The sequence below is a fragment of the Actinia tenebrosa genome, unplaced genomic scaffold (genome assembly GCF_029948245.1).
Source record: "Actinia tenebrosa isolate PJP-AT-01 unplaced genomic scaffold, QUT_ActTen_1.0 PGA_scaffold9__36_contigs__length_13948895, whole genome shotgun sequence".
NCBI lineage: Eukaryota > Metazoa > Cnidaria > Anthozoa > Actiniaria > Actiniidae > Actinia > Actinia tenebrosa.
The window spans coordinates 12,671,779-12,690,838 of NW_028292586.1; the positions used below are offsets into that span (position 1 = coordinate 12,671,779).

General features: G+C 39.3%; 1 protein-coding gene across 1 annotated transcript; it reads left to right on the top strand.

The window, feature by feature from the left end:
• Nucleotides 1-542: 542 nt before the first annotated feature.
• LOC116297716 (A disintegrin and metalloproteinase with thrombospondin motifs 6) lies at nt 543-18,835 on the top strand. The gene is made up of 34 exons (XM_031705999.2): nt 543-661; nt 1,107-1,238; nt 2,682-2,760; nt 3,332-3,660; nt 4,049-4,241; nt 4,672-4,853; nt 5,087-5,173; nt 5,425-5,549; nt 5,988-6,137; nt 6,519-6,647; nt 7,054-7,213; nt 7,633-7,734; nt 8,178-8,329; nt 8,504-8,567; nt 8,984-9,092; nt 9,284-9,408; nt 9,790-10,096; nt 10,242-10,371; nt 10,627-10,831; nt 11,214-11,376; nt 12,039-12,177; nt 12,416-12,660; nt 12,943-13,099; nt 13,422-13,609; nt 13,813-13,902; nt 14,301-14,393; nt 14,773-14,826; nt 14,910-14,960; nt 15,111-15,269; nt 15,627-15,686; nt 15,816-15,890; nt 16,025-16,105; nt 16,845-16,988; nt 17,380-18,835. The coding sequence occupies exons 2-34, from the start codon at nt 1,164-1,166 to the stop codon at nt 17,520-17,522; spliced, it is 4,545 nt and encodes a 1,514-aa protein (XP_031561859.1). The 5' UTR covers nt 543-661; nt 1,107-1,163; the 3' UTR covers nt 17,523-18,835.
• Nucleotides 18,836-19,060: the final 225 nt, after the last annotated feature.

The following is a 19,060-nucleotide window of genomic DNA, read 5'->3' on the forward strand; positions in this document are numbered from 1 at the left end:
GGTTTGATGAAAACGTATCAGAGCATGAACAACCAAGTTGTAGTTTTATCACTACAAAATTATCTAAATAACGACGGATATTTTGGCGGAAAACTTGTGGGTTTAGAAGTGGAAAGAAAACCGTGTAGTCTGAAATAGGGCAGGAACGACTTTGTTTTAGATGTCATACGGGATGTATGACCTTATCTACTTTTCTTGGATGATTAAATAAGAATTTTATATGAGATGTTTGTTTTCAAAACTTTAGTGAACTCGATACACAAATTAAAAATATTTGGTCGGGTAAAAAAATTTCGTTCAGTCAAATATCAAATACAATTTAATTAAGGCATTTTGAAATAAATAAAATTGTAGCTATTGAAGATTCATAGAAAAATGTTGAATTTAATCACTTTGATTTTTCGTCTTGTTTTCATTCCTTCATCGACCAGTAAAAATATTTGAAGTTGACTGTCGTTAAATGGCTTCTTATTATGGCCACCTGTCGATCATTCGTCAGAATCAAATCTGATTGGTCAGTTACGTCCTGCTAATCAGAAACACAGAGAATGTTTGACCCGATGCTCCGATTTCTACTTCGGTGGAAATATGGCTTAAAATACTTTTAAAAAGGTAGAAAAATTACCGGAAATCGCTGGGAACTCTCTACACGAAAATAAAGGTAAGTAAAATGATGTTTGATATTTTTTGAAGTAAAATTCAACCACATTCGATAGATTGTTATATATACGTCTTGGCATCCCTATCCGTTTTTCATAGCAATTGTCATGCAAGAGTTAACTCATAAATACTACTTATATAAATAAACTTATCGATACAACTAGACGTCTATCTGCTCCAAAGATACTGAATGAGACTTACAAGAACAGATTTAATGCCATAACATAACGGTCGAATCAATGCTTTGGATACGGTCTGTCGTAATCCCCAACTTTATCACATCCGAGATTGTCAAATTTGCCACCTAACGAATTAAGTCCATTTGAGCAACAAACTAGCTTAATATTATAACTAGGTCAGTCTGGAAATAATAAGCGAACATGGTTGGATTAACATTAGTCTTTTCCTAGTTCAACATGACTGACTTGTTTTTGTTCTTTTGGAAGTCTTCGACGTTATTATTCCCGCTGCGAGAGGGCAGTGGGGCTGGACCATTATATGGAATGTGGAAGTTAAATTATATTGGGATTGTCGTTTACCTAACTACCATAACACTACAAAATGTCCAGGGAACAAACGTAAGTAAGACTTAACATTTATCTGAATTTTTAACCTTTGTGAATTTGCAAGGCGAAAATGTGAATTTGGGCTTGCTAAGCTAGAAATGGTCTCTCAAACTCAGTCACACGTTCGCTTTTAACTTCTAATTCACGAAAAAGAAAATTATTCTAAAAACTTACAAAGCTTTCAACTGTATTTTTATCAGACTAGCTTTCAATTGAAATTTTCAGAATCATTTTTCTTTGGAATGGCTTTGTAGTTTTTCTTTAATTGCTAGATTCATTTTAAAATTCTTGGGAATTCCTCAGCTTGCGGAAGACATTCAACAATCTTTCTGGAAAAAACCTCAAAAAACTAAGAATGGGAATTGATTAAATGAATAAATGAATGAAAAAAAGACTGACTATTTATTCTGCAACTAAACAAATACAGAATCACTGTGAAACGCTAGATATATGTATCAAAAATCATCTCTTTCTTTCAAGTTATAACAAGTATGGAGGCGAGAATTAAAATTTCAAATTTGACAAAAAAAGATGAAAATATAATCACCAAAATAATACAATACTAATATTATTATAAAAAAGACTTCTTAGGTTCTATCTTGTTTTCACTAATAAGTTAATTGAATTAAAAGGATATACTTGGAGGAGAAAATCTTGAACATTTTATCGGAGTAATTTTTTCAACATTAAAATCATCCACCCATGATATTGGATCACTTCAACAAGGTCATTTTCGAGATAATTTACAAAAAAACGCGAGCAAAAAAACTCGCTTCAGCGAACCGTGACTTTTTTTGACACGATTTTTGGAAGGATTTAAGTACTACCAGTAACGTATTTTTCAATTTGTTCCAAAATAATCAAAAAATAAACAAATACTTGATTTTACAAAATAGTTTAGCCTTTGGATAGTACTAGAACTACGAACTATTGCAGTAGTTTATTCCTTAGTCTACGAGTGGCTTATTGTCTTACCGCATGTAAAATTTACCGAGCGTGATGACCGCAAAAAGTCAAATCATTTCATGCGAACTAATTCCTGGGTAGTTTTGTGTATTCAAGGCTATGATCAGCAACAAAATATTTAGCGATTTATGTTAGTTGAACCATTACGGTCTGGTCTGTGGTTTTACTAAAACTAAACCTCTGGGCCGGGTTGTTCAAAGCTGGATTAGCGCTAGGTCTTATTAAGAGTTAACCCAGGATTAGCACTAATCGGGCTTTGAACAACTGGGCCCTGGGCTGATCTAAGTCAGGGCATGGCTAATTCACAGATCAAACCCTGAAACAACCTCTGGGCTGATCTAAGTCAGGGCATGGCTAACTCACAGATCAAACCCTGAAACAACCTCTGGGCTGATGTAAGTCAGGGCATGGCTAACTCACACATCGAACCCTGAAACAACTCCTGGCTTTTCTAAGTCAGGGCATGGCTAACTCATAGATTTTTTTCAGTATCATCAGTCTGGTGTTCACCGACACATGACAAAAAGAGATTTATCTCAAATATTTGGAGTTGAAACGCATAGTAATGGTGAGTACAGGATGAAAGAATTCAAAATGTTGCCTAAAACGTCCGTCAGTGGGAAAATGTGAGATACTCAGTAGAAAATGTAACCTCTGACATTCCTATTCGCTTAACTGTTTGTTTGTTTGTTTATATATGTATTTGTTTTTTTGTTTCTTCGTTTATGTTTTAGTTTTCTTATACGTTTACGTGTTTGTTCATTTTGTTTGTTAGTGCACTTCTTCATTTCTCTGTTTACGGTTTTTGTCCATGTGTGTACTTGTTGAATTTTGTTGATCATCTTGTGCGTTTGTTTCGTCGCTCTGTTGCATAATCTGGTACCCGTTCGCGCGCCGCAACCTCTGCAACTAACGCCAAACTTTGCTTGGGTCCCGCTTAATTACCATCTGTTACATTTTTGCGGTGTGCCAAATTACCATGTTTTTTAGCAAAGCGCTGATGCCACTCTCTCTCTCTCTCTCTCTCTCTCTCTCTATCTGTGTAAACAACTCAATCTCTCTTTCTCTATCCCTGTCATTCTAATAAAATTCCAAATGCGCTTTATAGCTATTTTTAAAACGGGATGCCATTTTCTCAGTCCCAGAATACGACATCGTTCATCCTGCGCAAGTCAGCGCCGAAGGAGCATTTCTTACGCACGATCTTTCAAGACAAAGCTTACGAGAGCGCAGAGACGCTACCTCGCCGTATACCGACGACATTTATTATAAATTAAATGCCTTTGGTGACGATCTTCACCTGAAGCTCCAACGAAACCGGCGATTATTAGCGCCTGATTTTCATGTTGAAGTCTTAGGCCAAGGAGGGCGTATTATTAAGCGCCATACATTGGAGAACTGTCATTGGATTGGTAAAGTTGGGTCCAAATTACGGTCAACTGTGGCCGTTAGTAACTGTCGTGGACTAGTAAGTAAACGAATTTGATAACGATATCTCTAAGAATTCCCAAGAAAGACAAAAGACAAACACAGGCGGCCATGTTTGTTCGACGTGGTATTAACGTCCCCGCGTAAGACGAGATCCCAAATTACCGCTGTGTTCCTTGATTACAGACTCACGTACTCAGTGTTAGCCTCATTTCAGTGTCTAAATATTCACAAATACCAACGGTAAAGTAAAGAATGCAGACTTCAACAATACAAACACTTTGAAATTCCACGGACCTTCACTGTAACACTGTGAATATTCTACAAAAAATCGAGGCTAACCCTGAGCAACAGAGAACTCGAAACTTGAATATTCCGGGTTCAAAAGCTAACTATTGTCCACCAACCAATTTCCCTATATTTTCCAGCGTGGTATGGTTCATGCAGACGAAAATGCTTACGTCATAGAGCCTCTCCCAGACCACTTACATAGCAAAGCAAAGCTTACAAGTAAAGGTCGTCCTCATATAGTATACCGTAGAGCTTCTCCCATGTGGGACTTACGGTACAGACGGTCAGCCATGAAGGAGAAGACAGAAACACATACTTGTGGGACGGAAGGTGAGAAATTATTCTCTTCCTTTTCACGTTTATCATTCACTTTTTTCTGAAAAAATTCCCATCTAGTTTTTCAGTTCTTAAGTTCAAATCATTTCAGTCACATCCTGAGAGTAAATTTTACCAAAATGTGACTCTGAAATGGCTTTCACTCTAAATGAACCAATCAAAAAGCGAGAAAAAGAGCATCATCCAATCAGATGACTTATATAGAAAAGCCACTTTAGGGTCACACTTGTGAATGTTTTAAACTCGAACCAATCGAAAAGCGGAAAATAGGGCATTATCCAATCATAATGCTTGCATAGGAAAGCCATTTAAGAGTCACACTATAAAGAGTGTTTTAAACTTGGCTATCAATTAATGCCTATTGCTCGTACAACACAACATTTTTTATCCTCAACAACAAACTCAAAGTTACTTTCTCAAACAGATGATCCAAAGATTCGACTGTCCAGATCCCTCAACAACGAAACGTCCATAAGCGACCGGGACGGCCCAGCAGGACCTGGGGGAGAGAAGTATATAGAATCGTTGGTTGTTGTCGATCCTAAGATGGCCAACTTTCACGGAGAAGACGCAGCAAAACAATACGCACTTACTGCTTGTAACATTGTAAGTAAAAATATTGGAAGATTACAGAAAAAAAAAAGGAAAGAAAGAAAGAAGAGGGAAAAAAAAGGAAAAGCAATGAAGGAAGGAAAGAAGAAAGACAGACAGACAGATAGTCAGTTTAAGAGTGGTCGAATCAAACGGTTTTGAATCGTGACATGTAAATGGATACAAATCAATAATAAAGAGAATAAATGACGTATACATATCTGTTCTGTTTCGTTAATGGATTTCAGGCAGCCAACATGTTGAGAGACAACAGTCTTGGGGAGAACCCGGTGAACCTTGTGGTCAGCAGAATGCAGATATTAACAACACCACAAGTAAGAAAGTTGTCATTCATTCATAAACTTGATACTTTTCCCGTCAAATAATAAAAGTGTTTTTTGACTTGAAACGTTCCTCGCAAAATGGTGAGCAACCAGTGTTATGAAATGGCAACCACGTTGAAAGAAGTTGCTAAATATTTCAGACAACGAAATTCCTGTCTCTGAGCAAACGAGTACGGTATGAAAAATTCAAGATATTTGCTTCAAACATAAACTTAACGTTTGTTTTGTTCGTTTCTTTTTAGCCTGGCCTGATTATCAACCACCATGCGGGGAATACACTGGAAAGTTTTGGCAAGTGGGCTGAACGAAACAACAATCCTCTGGATAACGACGAGAACCACTACGACTATGCTGCTCTATTAACAAGGTTAGTGAAATAATGTATAGAGGTTTTGCACCATCACGTGCCGGCGCCATAATCCAGCTTGGACTACCTGTGGTTAGATGACAGAACAATAAAATCCCTGTACTCTCGGGAATTGAATTCTTTTTCGTGTAAAACGATCGTATTGTTCCTGTCAATTTGGAAGACATTTGGAAGCAACTCCTACCGATGCGACAGCGAGGCACATTTATCGCGCATCAAAATTCAAACTAGGTGCAAGAAACTTAGTGAGTGCAGAAATCAAAAGCAAACTTAAAGACAATGGCAATGCAATGCCAGGTATCCCACAGCATCTCGAGACTGGCATCACTACTTTACATGGAGCATCAAATCTTTTTTCAAGTGCAAAAGATGCTATCATTTCGCTCCAAGGGTTCATATAAAGCTAACAAGTCTATATTAATTTTGTCCTTGTTTAAGGTACAATATCTGTAAAGACAAGAATCAGCCGTGCGATACATTAGGCTTGACTAGAACACGAGGAATGTGTAACTTCCCTAACTCAGCCAGTGTTAACCAAGACAATGGTTTAATGTTAGGAATGACCATTGCACATGAGACAGGACACAGGTAAGAATGGCCAGGGCACTACAACATTCGTCTTCTACCCTACCTTACAGCAGTGTACGGGGAAGACCGATAATTTTAATCTCCTGGTAAAAAAGTAGCTTATCTTTGCCGCTTCACTCCTTCACTCCAAACTCTACAGTCACTTCACGCCCAGCACTGGAAGAAAGAGAAAAAAGCAAGAAGAAAAATGTAAAAAATGTAAAGACTTTAGGGTGAAATTTTTTGTCATTATGGGCGCCGTCATTTCGTGGGAAATCCGGTGGCGGTCATGACAGCATATGTCACTAAGAACACCGCAGAACAGATTGTCATGGCATTTTGTGCGCGGGACATTTTACAGTAATTCCCGCGCAAATTAAGTATGCCCTATTTTTGATTCAGCCTTGGCATCAACCACGATGGATCCAAATGTGATGACGGCTCCAATGTGATGTCCAGTTTTGCACCGGGTAAAGTATCTGCCTTCCAGTGGTCAGACTGCAGCAAGAACTACCTCCAGCAATTTCTTTCGTGAGTATCGAATTCAAAGATCCGTACAGTATCTACTTTAATCTTATAAAAAGACACCAATTCAAAATCCTGGCAAATTAGTTGGGTGACAATGTCAAAGGTGCATAAAAATTTAAGTGGTCACATTTAGGCGGTTTTGTCCAGGAATGGTTGCAATATCATACTGTACTTTGCTGTTAATATTTGTGATTATTTTAACACTGAAATGAGGTCAACCCTGAGTAAATGAGTCTGTAATCAAGGAACACATTCGGCCCTTTTGTTTCTGGTATCGTAACAGCTCAAAATCAAAAACTTACTCCTAAAAGCAAAATTCCTGCCCTGCAGAGTTAGAAGGAAAGCCGATGATGAAAGCTTCGAGCAAAGACCTTTACTCAAACTTTAAATGTAACCTCTTGATTTTTAGATCTGACGACTCCAAATGTCTGGATGATCCACCCACAAAGCGTGAAGTCATCAGCACGCAAGCTTTTGATATACCCGGCAGACTGTATGACGCTGACCAGCAGTGCCAGCTGGCTTATGGGCAAGATTCTAAATATTGCCATGGAGACAAGTTCCTTGACGTAAGCAGTGCTTTATTATTTACATACGGTAATTCCTAAGGTATCTCACAGCTTTGGGAAAGAAGTAAAACACTTGAGCTGAACGAAGGATGTGGAATTCTCCAAATTTGACAATAAGCCACTTGAACTAACGGGTCACGTGACCCTACCACCTTTACAACAAGCATTTGCAGTTGTGCCCAAATGAACAACAGAAACGTAAAGAGCACCTCGATATTCCAAAATAATCAAAAGAAAAAGACATAAATACTTCCAATATGGATACCATGGAGAAGTTGTGGAAGCAAAGAACGCACAATTTTATGTAAAAAAATTAACGTTAAGTTGCCGTGGGCCCAAGGATCGTTTTTTGTTTTAAATATTATGGAAGCATTTTATGATATTTTTTGTATGCTTATGAAGTAACTTTCTCTTTGCAGCAAATCTGTGTGAAGCTGTGGTGTGAGGTGCCGTTTGGTAGTGGACAATGTAAAACAGCACAAGTACCTGCTGCGGATGGTACTTCTTGTGGGGGAGGCAAGGTAAGGATTATTATACTCACATAACCACCTCAAAGCTTAGCCCAATGATTTACTCCAGCAGCACACTTATCTCTGGGTCCTTCCACCAACATTAGGTGAACTTGTAGTTTATCCATATTTGTCCCCATAGCACCTTGGCGATATAGACCATTGATATTTTACCAGAAGGGTCAACTTGGCTCGGTTCGTACAACAAAGTACCTCTCAAGCTTTCATTAAGCTGTTTTTTTCCTTTTTTTCAATTGAGAGGACTCCAGGAAAAAAAGAGATAGCGTCTGGAATTTATAAATACGACGTTGTAGACGTACAGCGGTAGTTGATAGATAAAACGTTGGCAATCATGCCGAGGCTACTGCTGCTGCTGCTGACGATAATGCTGATAACAACCATTATATCGAGCGCATCAGACAATATTTTAATATGTTTTAATGCTTCCTTTCCAGTGGTGTAGACGTGGCCAGTGTGTTTCTGTCGGTCAAGAAGCTCCAGGAGCAAAAGATGGCGGCTGGTCAAAATGGTCGGATAAATACTCCAAATGCAGTCGAACATGTGGCGGAGGGGTGCAATATAAAGAAAGAAGATGCAACAATCCACAGTAAGTGTCATCCTGGTCGGACCTCGCTAAAACGGACACCCAGAGAGCCAGGTGTCCGACAAAGCAAGGGTGTCCGTATTAAGTATAGGTTTCCGTTACCCGGTGTTGGACCTTATGTCTATTATTTTCACACAGTACAGAGAAGGACGTTAATATCTGTGATCTTTTCCATAGGCCACAAAATGGAGGCAAGAGGTGTTCAGGTCCTGATAGAGAATACAGACTCTGCAACAGTGATGTAAGTAGTTTAACGACGCATAGTGACGCAATGAAACTGCTGGGTTTCAACCAACTGATAAAAACCTTTTACTCTTATTATTTGCTTCAAATGGTGGTCAAACACTGACCACCATGTGCTGTCAACCAGAAAGAATTCTATTGAAATCTTGTGATTCAGCTGATGGACATTCCACACGAGACAGGAAATGACGTGAAGCGAAATTCAAATGACACACTGAGCTAATCACTAGGCGTGTAATTACTAATCGCCGTCAAGGTCACGGCACCTTCCTACCATTGGATTTACCACGGTCAAATGACTAAAATATCGACTCTAATCCCATGGTTCAATTACAGATGAAACAAAATTGAGGAGTCTGTTGTTGCCCTTTGCTATCACGTTCATACAAGACTTATTGTGATCTTCATTCGCAGGCATGTCCCAGCAGTGATTTGGTGTTCCGAAACTATCAATGTCAACAAATGGATGAACAAATGTTCAACGATCAATACTACAACTGGGAATGGAAGCCTTCGACACTGAGTAAGTATTGTTGATGTCACTGTCCTTTTGGACAAGTATACTGTAAAGAGGAGAGGCATGAACGTACGAATTGTTGAACAAGGAAGAATGGAGTAAGGTTGGATCGGTTAGTAATGAGGGAAGAATGGACAGAGCACTTCGTTTCCTTATCAAAATTTCTAATATATTTTTCTAATTGATGTTTTCTTTAGAGAACAAGTGTGTGTTGGGATGTTTCATTAAAGGCACTGGATTAGGGTTTGCGTTTGGTAATGTCATCGATGGAACTAACTGTGATATCTCGTCACCTAACAAGTGCATCCAAGGTGCTTGCAAGGTACGAAACACTTATCTGGAAAAAATGTACCTTATTTCACGCATGATTCACGTATGAATATCTGCCTCACAAACCACAGTATTTATGCATCGCTCATTACTTCCAATTTTCTTCTGAGTCGAGCTGCATTACGTATGCGTATGTACATTGGGGGTCCAAATTTAACGACCTCTTTGTTCGCACCTCTTACGTCAAACTTGCTCCTATGATAATTTCGAATATTTCTGTACGGCTGTTGATTGAAAAGAGGTCACATTACCGTCCCCTTACTTTCCTGGTACCACACTAAGTCCAAACAGGTAGGGTTAATCTGTACCTATCCTCCTCGCGCTTAAATGGCACATAAGGCCTAATAATAGAATATGGATATTTTCTCTTCAGACTGTTGGATGCGATAACGTTATCGACTCCAGAGCAGTAGTCGACAGATGTGGAGTATGTGATGGCGACGGCAGCTCCTGCAGCCCGGAACAAACAAAAGACAAGACCAATTCTACCACAGGATCCAAGAAAGATGTCTTGCCAAAGGCAGGAGATCTACTGGGCACCGCCGTCACTTGGTTCAAGAATCTAGGCTTCGATGTTGACAGGAGGGGCCATATTGCAACTCCTGATGGAAGTCCTGATGTGGATGACAAGTTCTATTGGGGTGTTGTGAAGTCGGGATGCAGTGTCGCTTGTGGAGGAGGTTTGTAGCATATCATATCCTTCAAATTTGACCCTGAAAAACCTCTGGGCTAATCTACGTCAAGGCACGGCTAACTCACAGATGGACCCTGAAACAGCCTCTGAAATTTATCGTGATTTCTAACGCAACTCATTATTGTTTTCAGGAAAAGAAGTGTCGTATGCAGAATGCCGTCGCACAGATGATGGCTCACCTGTAAATGAGGCTAGATGTGACATAAGTAAGAAGCCACCTAGACAAGAGACGCACTGTAATAGACAGCCATGCCCTCCATCGTGAGTGAATATACACCTTATTGCTTTGCCACATATTACCGTAACACTATTCACGGCATTACCGTAATACTATTCACGCCCAACACTATGAGGTAGCGGCCAGTGCACCTTATATTTAATTCCGGAACTCCTGTGACTTTCTGAAATTTTGCTTCTGAGGTGAATACCGCCAAATTAAAATTATAGATCTGTATCCGTAAATAAGGCTAATGTGCCTTCTTTAAGATGTGAAGGTTTATTGTCTTTTGTATTAAGGTGGAAAGCAGAAGGATGGGAAGATTGTACCAAGACCTGTAATGGCGGTAATCGTACCCGTGAGGTCAAGTGTATGCAAGTGGCAGCCGATGGAGTCGAGTATGATGTTGATCCTAGACTTTGTACCGACTCTAAACCAGAGACAATTGAAGCTTGTAATACTATGGCTTGCCAGCCTGAATGGATTGCACAGCCATTTGGACCGGTGAGCTTCTACTATTAATCAATTATTTGGATGAAAGAAAGGAAGAATGATGAAAGAGAGAATGAAAGAATAGATGAACGGGAAAGGAAGGATGGAAGAAAAAGCTTCTCAGTTATGAATCACTTCTTTTGTGAAGAGGGGGGAAGAGAGGAAGGGGTAAGAAGATGGATGGATGGAACGAAGGAATGGACGAACGAAAGAAACGATAGTAGGAAGGAAGGAAGAATGGAAGGAAGGAAGGAAGGAAAAGAGGAAGGAAAGAAGGATTGCTGAAAAGAAGCAAAACATTTCGTAGACACCTTTTCAATCGAGCGCTTTCAAGTAATCAGGAGTGTCCAATAATGGAAGCATGTTTCCTGTTCTGTTATTATTTCGTATTTAGTGCTCTACTAAATGTGGGCGTGGACTACAGTCACGTATAGTCACTTGTATGAAACCAGATGCAAATGACTTCTTACACGAAGTCAATGACGCCCTGTGTGATGGTCTGACGAAGCCTCCAGTAAAAGAATACTGTAACATCCACAATCCGTGCCCTGGAGAAGGTACACGAGCATCGTGCAAAGATTTACTACTTCTCTGTTATGCTCTAGCATTCATTCTCTAAAACTCACATATGAAACTCTTTATCTAATCAGGACCTTAGGGTAGCAATATCGTAGTGATATCGTTGTGTGTAAAAGAAGAATTTCCAGATTTCCTTAAGAAAATTCCTATTACCAGTTTTGCCCTACGATATGCACGTCGTAAAATAGGTCTATTTTATGGCCTGCTATCTGCGGAACAAGAGGACGTAGACGAGAATATGAGCCTTGATAAAGTCAAGAGGAAGGGAAAAGTACGCACAAATTATGACAGCTAAATAAACTCTCGACTTTCAATTTAGTGCAGAATTGTTTTTCCGCTACGACCAAAATTTTATGAGATTAGCTCATTCCAGAAACCCTTACTGACCAGCACACATTATATCAGCCTGATCGCATCTGTCAATGCTTATCATCATTAATACTCCACAAAAGACCTTGGGTGTAAATTGCTTCCCTCATTTCAGACTGAATGTGTCATTCCCTAGAGTATCATATATTTTTTAAACGGTTATGAATAAGAGACATATGAATTTGGATACAACTCAAACAAAGAATCTTATTCTCAAGAGAATGACACGTGGTCTGAAAGCTAAAGGGGTTTATTCTTTCTTATGTCACAGGAGGCTGTGGTGGCAATCTGACGACAGATGCAGGCCAGTTTTCCTCGCCAAATTTCCCCTCTGACTATCCTAACGACAAGGAGTGCATCCACTCTATCAAGGTGTCACCTGGAAAAGTCGTCAAGCTCAACTTCCACACGTGAGGACCATATTTTATTACCACAGAACCCTTGCATGTGACATCAAAGCAGCTCAATGTTTGGAGGACAAAAAAATAACAATTTCAATCTCCAATGTCCTCCAAATTGAGCTGCATTCCGACGTGCTGCAAGAGATTTATAACACTAGTTCAGCAAAGATGCACTCACAAATGCTGCGCAGTTTACAATATTGAGTGATTACTGGAGTTCGTTATTAACCTTTTTTTTCCTCTGTAGAATGCAAATAGCTTCTCCCGATTCCACATCAACAATTCGCAAATGCAGTGGTGACTTCGTTAAGGTGATGGATGGAGACTGCAGTAACTATAGATCAGAGACTCTGTACTGTGGTAAAGAAGAGCCTGCACCCTACATATCCACGGGCAACGAACTTTGCGTCAAATTCTACTCTGACGATTCTCAGACTAGTCAAGGTTTCAAAGCTTCATATGTGGCTATCGACAGACCAGCTAATCCTGGAGGTTTGTTTCTGGGTAGTTTCTGGGTAGCTTTTGGGTAGCTTCTGGATAGGTTCTGGGTAGCTCGTTTTGGGTATCTTCTGGGTATCTTCTGAGTAGCTTCTGGGTATCTTCTGGGTATCTTCTGGGTATCTTCTGGGTATCTTCTGGGTATCTTCTGGGTATCTTCTGGGTATCTTCTGGGTATCTTCTGGGTAGCTTCTGGGTAGCTTCTGGATAGCTTCTGGGATGCGTTTTTTAGTTGTGGTATGAAACGAAATGACTTAGTCTATCTTTCCCATCCAGATCAATGCGGTGCAACTCTTATGTCACCCATTGGATTGATTACGTCACCAAACTATCCAAAGTCGTATCCTGGCAACGAAATATGTAACACGACAATCAGGGTTGCTAAAGCTCCTCTGAAACTGGCCTTCCAGGCGTTTGACGTTGGGACCGATGAGTAAGGAACAGTAAAAATTTATTTTTCCTTTTTATCATGCCGTCAACATCATTACGTCATCATCGCATCAATACAATCACTACATTATCATCACCATCATTGTATCATCAACAACTTCACCAGCATAACTATCCTCATCATCAAATCAGCATCCTTAACCATCATCATGATCATAAAATCAGCACCATCACTGTCATATCATCATCATCATCATCTATTCATCATGTTTACATTGACCATCTTTGCTTGTAAAAGTAAATGTAAGACTATTATGAATCACTTATCAAGATTCGACCTCTAATTCTGTTCATTTTACCAACAGTTGCGAACAAGATTATGTCATGCTTGAAGTACAAGGCACTGATGGTTACCGAAAGCTTTGTGGTAATCAACTCCCAGAGACGTTCAATACAGCATCCAATGAAATGAAGATCAGCTTTAAGTCTGGACCCAAAGTCGGTCGGCCTAAAGCTGGCTTTGTTGCTACTTACACATCAGGGACTACACCAGGTACATTGAGAAGAACTAATCATATCCTTTATAAAGCAAATTTCACGGCACGTGAAGTAAGGAAATCACGACAAATGTCCTCGTCCAATTTTCGGTCACGGCACGGCAACATTGGCCAAGGTTTTTCGCATTAATATGAAATTGGCTCTGATTTTGTTGAACACTTCATGAACTTATGTTGTGTGATCTTGTGATATTTTTAGATGAGCTCCGCAAAGCGTCTGAAAAGTCTGACATCAGAGAATTCACATCGAAACTTGATGAAGGACTTATGCACGTACCAGTGGCAAAAAGTAAGTGACGAGTCAAGAGTATACAAGAGATAGAAATTCTAATTCTAATATTTGGAGGTGGGGTAATTATAAATTTTCGATAACTTCCAATTTGGGAAATCCTGCTTTCCTAAGCGACGTAAATTCCGGTCTTAGTGATGAACCTTGGGGGAATCCCATGTTGGTGACTTCCCATTCCCATTCCAAGTAACGTATATTCCGGTCTTAGTCAGTGATGAACCTTGGGGGAATCCTATGTTGGTGAATTTCCATTCCCATTTCAAGTGACCTAAATCCCGGTCCCAGTGATGAACCTTGAGGGAACTCATGTGTCCTAAATTTAGTTTTATAGTGCAAAAATATAAGCAATTATATTCAAACCAATAACAGCGAACTACGTACGCATGCTTTTTCCCCAGATATCATTCCCAAGCCTGGTGCCGACATCGTCAAACTACCGCACGACATCGATGTTAACTTCAAACCAATATCGAAAGTAGATAGTGTGGATGGTAAGTAAAGAGAATTATTTGAAAACTGCTTTCTTGGCATTTGTATCTTGCCCTGCATTAGTTAAACTAACTAACTGGGATAAAAGGTCATCATGTAAGGCATGCTCAACAAGATATTTGTACCCACTCTAGACCAGAATGCACTCAAAGCAGTACCATGTAAGACATGGTCAACAAGATACCGAAGCTAGACCAGAATGCACGTCTACTTTTTCATTTTCTAATTTATATCGACTTCTATGACAACGTGAATTGGCAGCTTCTTCCCTTTTACAGAGTTTTAAAACAGAGAGAGCCACAATGGTATCAATGTTTAGCTGCAACTGTTTGTGTTGTCATTGAATGCGTTTTTCTTTGATCTTTTCAATGTGTGGTGCAGCTTCAAAAGCAGAAGCAGACAGTAATTCAGAGAGTCAGACCAAGGATGACGATGGTGAGTCCCTTAGAATAATTCCAATGGTGCATTTTCTTAAGGCTAGGCTCATTTGTAACGTATTTACTTATTTTAACTCCTAGAGTCTGTTCAAGATGCACTTTTAGGGAAGAATAACAGCAAGTTAAAAAATGGTAATTTTTCTTGCTAGAAGAAAATTATTTTTATTGCACAAGTGTGCATTGTTGAGCATGCGCAGTAACAATGACATAGTTTTTTATCTAATAAAAATTTAGGATAGATTAGATTTGAATGGTAAATTACCTTCTTTAATTTTCAATCAGCTCTGAATTTGCTTGATAAGTCACCTGCAGAGGATCATGGGAGTGGAAGTGGAGCCGGAAGTGGAAGTGGAGAACCTCCCCTAGCAAAGATAGAAATACAAAAGGACGATGGGTCAGGAAGTGGACAAGCTCAGGCAGAAACTAAATCAAACATACCAGGTAAATGACACTACCCCTGAAGGGATTTCCTAGGGAGGGGAGGGGAAAGTGTATTTTGTATATCATTGACAACTCGCTTGACTGACATTTTCCTTGTGTAAGGGTGGAGTGGGGAACACAAGAGGTTATTTTTGGCCTAGAGGTATTGAGGAAACATAAATTTCAGGAATCTTTACCAGGAAAGGGGGGAAATGTAAAGGAAAAGAAAGAGAGACGAATGACAGAAAACAAGAAGGATACAAAATATGAAGGAATCAAAAGCAAATAAAGAATAATCTTTTCCTCTGGTGTGCACCAAAAGTAGCAAAAAGTCTTTCTCTCTTTTTAAAAGTGTATATTCATAATATCTCTTTCTAGAATCTGAATCAACACATAAAAACAAGACCTCCAAAGAAGAGCCACAGTCCTCTGGTGACGGTAAGAATATTTTAGATCTGTGCAATAATGCAAATAACTGCAATACTGTTTAGGTGTGTATGCATATACCTTAATGATGTTTCACATACTAACATCTAAATTCTGTACAAATTTGCATGTTTTGTACAGATGACAATGACGACGGCTCGACAAGTGACGACGGCTCAACAAGTGACGACAAACCAAAATATACTTTTGACAAAGGTACTCATGCTAGATATTAGGACTAACAAGAGAAATCTCTTCCTATTCAAATCAATCCCATTCAATCTAATACCATTCATTCATTTCTAATTTTTCTCTATTACTCATCTTTCTTTCATCCTTTCTGTCAACAGTAAAAGCTCTACAACAGACCATTCAAAATATGAAGAAAGAAGGTCTTTTAGAAGAGTTAACAGGATCCATCATCAACAGAGGTAAGTTACTTTATGGAAAAGGATAAATACCCTTGTTGCAAACCCTTATTTTTTTAAATAATAGATAATAACTAGATAAGATTAATTCTTAACCAATAATTGCTTAAGCAACACATGAAATTCTATGACTAAACTGATTCAAAATTATCGCATTTTAATATTATTACTCACCTACAATGCTTAGCAGAGAAGAAGTGAACATGCTTGAGAATTTCTATGTAAAAGACTTTAATTCTTTACAAGAACAGGTTGCAACTTCTTGGCAAGAATCACTGAACAGTGTCGGAGACAGACGAGGAAAAACGTCGAAAAATTGCCTTGACGGAGCTATTTTTTGCGCCATTTCAATGTAGAATCCATTAGACTTTCTTCTCATCTGCATGCTGTCCAGTTTTACTCTTTAAGTATGGAGTATAGGTAGCTTAAGGGTCTTAAAGTTTATACCAACTTCTGCATTCACTTGATGACATTTGACAGTGACCAACCACAGGGATCCCAAGAATTAAAGTTTAAGGACACAAAAAAATAACCCATTACGACCCCATTGAGTTTTGCGACAACCAGACAACTAGCTATAATTCGAGACATCTGGGTTTTGAGCTTTCTTTAGTTAAATTTTCAATGGTCTGAGTTGGATTATTTTCTGAGTATTTTGGATTAAATGGATGCTAGAAACCCAGATGTCTTGGGCTTCCTGTGGTGGTCGTTATGGTGATATTCCAAATCTCTCTCCCAATAGGAACGTGTCCAGAGACGAAGGGTCTATCGTGTCTCAACTTATTGTACTCATTCACCTGTAATAATGACGATGATTGTTTCGAGAACGGTATGGCATGCTGTACTACCAACTGTTCGTACGGCAAGAGAATGTGCATTCCTAGAGGTAAGGAACCCTACTCCCGGTGGCTGATGGGATAGCTGGAGGAGGGGGGGGGGGGGGGGGTTGGAGACCATTATTTGAGTAAGGTAGGAGAAGGGAAGGCACATGGAGGGGGAATAGAATTTTGGTAGAAGGCGTGAATAGAGGTATGGAAATTAGTAGCAACGCTACATTAGGCCGTTTGGTTGATGAATGCTTAGGGAAGGGAGGGAGGGAGGGAGGGAGGAAGGGATCGAGGGGGCAAGGCGGCAGAGAGCTAGGACAAGAGGGCGAAGGCGTAATAAAGGGGTGGGGTAGTTGGTTGTAAAGAATTTTTACAGCGTAGCAAGAGACCCCAGCAACTAGGCAACCAACCATAATTGGTTATGACTCTCCTCTTTTTCTCCCTTCGTAGTTTCAGCCGTCTGTCCATTACGATCACCATACTACACAGGCTTCAAGGCATGTAAAGATTCCAATGACTGTGGTAAAGGAGCAGTGTGCTGTCTGGACATGGCTGGTCGACGATATTGCAACCAAGTTGGTACCATTGAATAAGAGAATCAATGAACTAAAATCAAAGATTTTGCGATATGTTCCAAACTGATTAGGAACTGTGGCATTTTGGTGTAAATATTAAAGATTTCTCAGCTCTATATAAATTTCAAAAATAATTTCTGGGCCTGTTAAAAAATTAACAGAACAATCATAGAGGATAAGCAAGATTAATAGTCCATTTCACAGTTCCCTGCGCCATCTTGCAATTGAAAGGTAGCCGTAGTGTCTTTGTATCAAAGCGAGACGAACGGTGAGCTAGCAATGAAGAGACATGTGAATTATTGTCCAAGATGTTAAAAAAGGTCTCTTTCATTGCAAGCTCGTAGTTCGTCTCGCTTTGATGCAAGGGTACGGCTACCTTTCAAGATGGCGCAGGGAACTGTGAAGGGGACTATAGAGGCTTTGCACCATCAAGTGATGGCAGCGAATGACAGGAGGCAGGAACATTTGATTGTGGTCTAGTCTGATTTACATAAGAAAGAATTCATGGTAAAAATGATCGATCTATTGTTTTGCCTCCTGTCATGGCTGCCATCACGTGATGGTGCAAAGCCTCTCTACGGCCTTTGCACTATCACGTGATAGCAGCCATGGCAGCAGGCACAACAATAGAGTCTTTTTCCTCTGGGAAATTAAATTCTTTCTCATGTAATCAGATTCGACCAGATTCCATTGTTCCTGCCTCCTGTCAATTAAGCCCCTGTTCTAATTTTCTATTGCGTCTAAGCCTGTGAGTCGATAAGGTTGCACATGCGTATTACTGTGCCCTAGTGCACTAAAAGAGAGTTGTTACAAGACTAATGTCTACTTGAAGCTTCTCGTAATAATTTTGACAAGAAAGAAATTCCCCCAAAAAGGGTTTTTCTTTGACAAAAATTTAACAATAATATTTCTACACGAGCAAAAATTATTGAGTATCAAAATATTAATTACTTGAACAGTTTACCAGATTACGTAATATCTAATACTGACTCTCTTGTGGATAGTCTAAAAAAGGTTTTAACTTAATTTAAAGTAATAAAAAAGCAAATCTTTTGCAGCGCATGAACTGCATGCATACTTCATGATTATGATTATTTTTATTTTTGAGTTAAACCGATTATATATAGGCTAACGCACAAGTAAATAATTTCCTATGTCTCTAGGACTCCATGCCCGTAATGCCGATATCATATATTGGATTACTGGATAAAAGTCTTCGCCGATAATAATGAATAATGAATAAATAATCTCTTAGGATATTATGACCTGTCTAGCTAGGAAACGGTCAAAAATGAGTATTTTGTTAATAATAAAATGCAAATTTGACTGCAGTTTTTTTATTCATGTATATAGGGGTGTTTTTGTTAAGAAAGATCCCAGATCACGTGATTACTTCCCTCCATTTTACAGATCACGTGATTACTTCCCGCCAGTTTACAGATCACGTGATTACTTCCCGCTATTTTACAGATCACGTGATACTTTCCTGCACTTTCCAGATGGCGAGAAGTTATATACAAGAGTTCTATAAGTTTGACTAACATTTTTTGCTATGA

What these genes read in the sequence shown, in the direction of transcription:
- LOC116297716 (XM_031705999.2), top strand. Translation starts at nt 1,164, where the DNA reads ATGTGGAAGTTAAATTATATTGGGATTGTCGTTTACCTAACTACCATA. An exon ending in TACCTCCAGCAATTTCTTTC is followed by an intron (nt 6,648 to 7,053) that starts GTGAGTATCGAA and finishes CTTGATTTTTAG; the next exon opens with ATCTGACGACTCCAAATGTC. An exon ending in ATGGAGACAAGTTCCTTGAC is followed by an intron (nt 7,214 to 7,632) that starts GTAAGCAGTGCT and finishes TTCTCTTTGCAG; the next exon opens with CAAATCTGTGTGAAGCTGTG.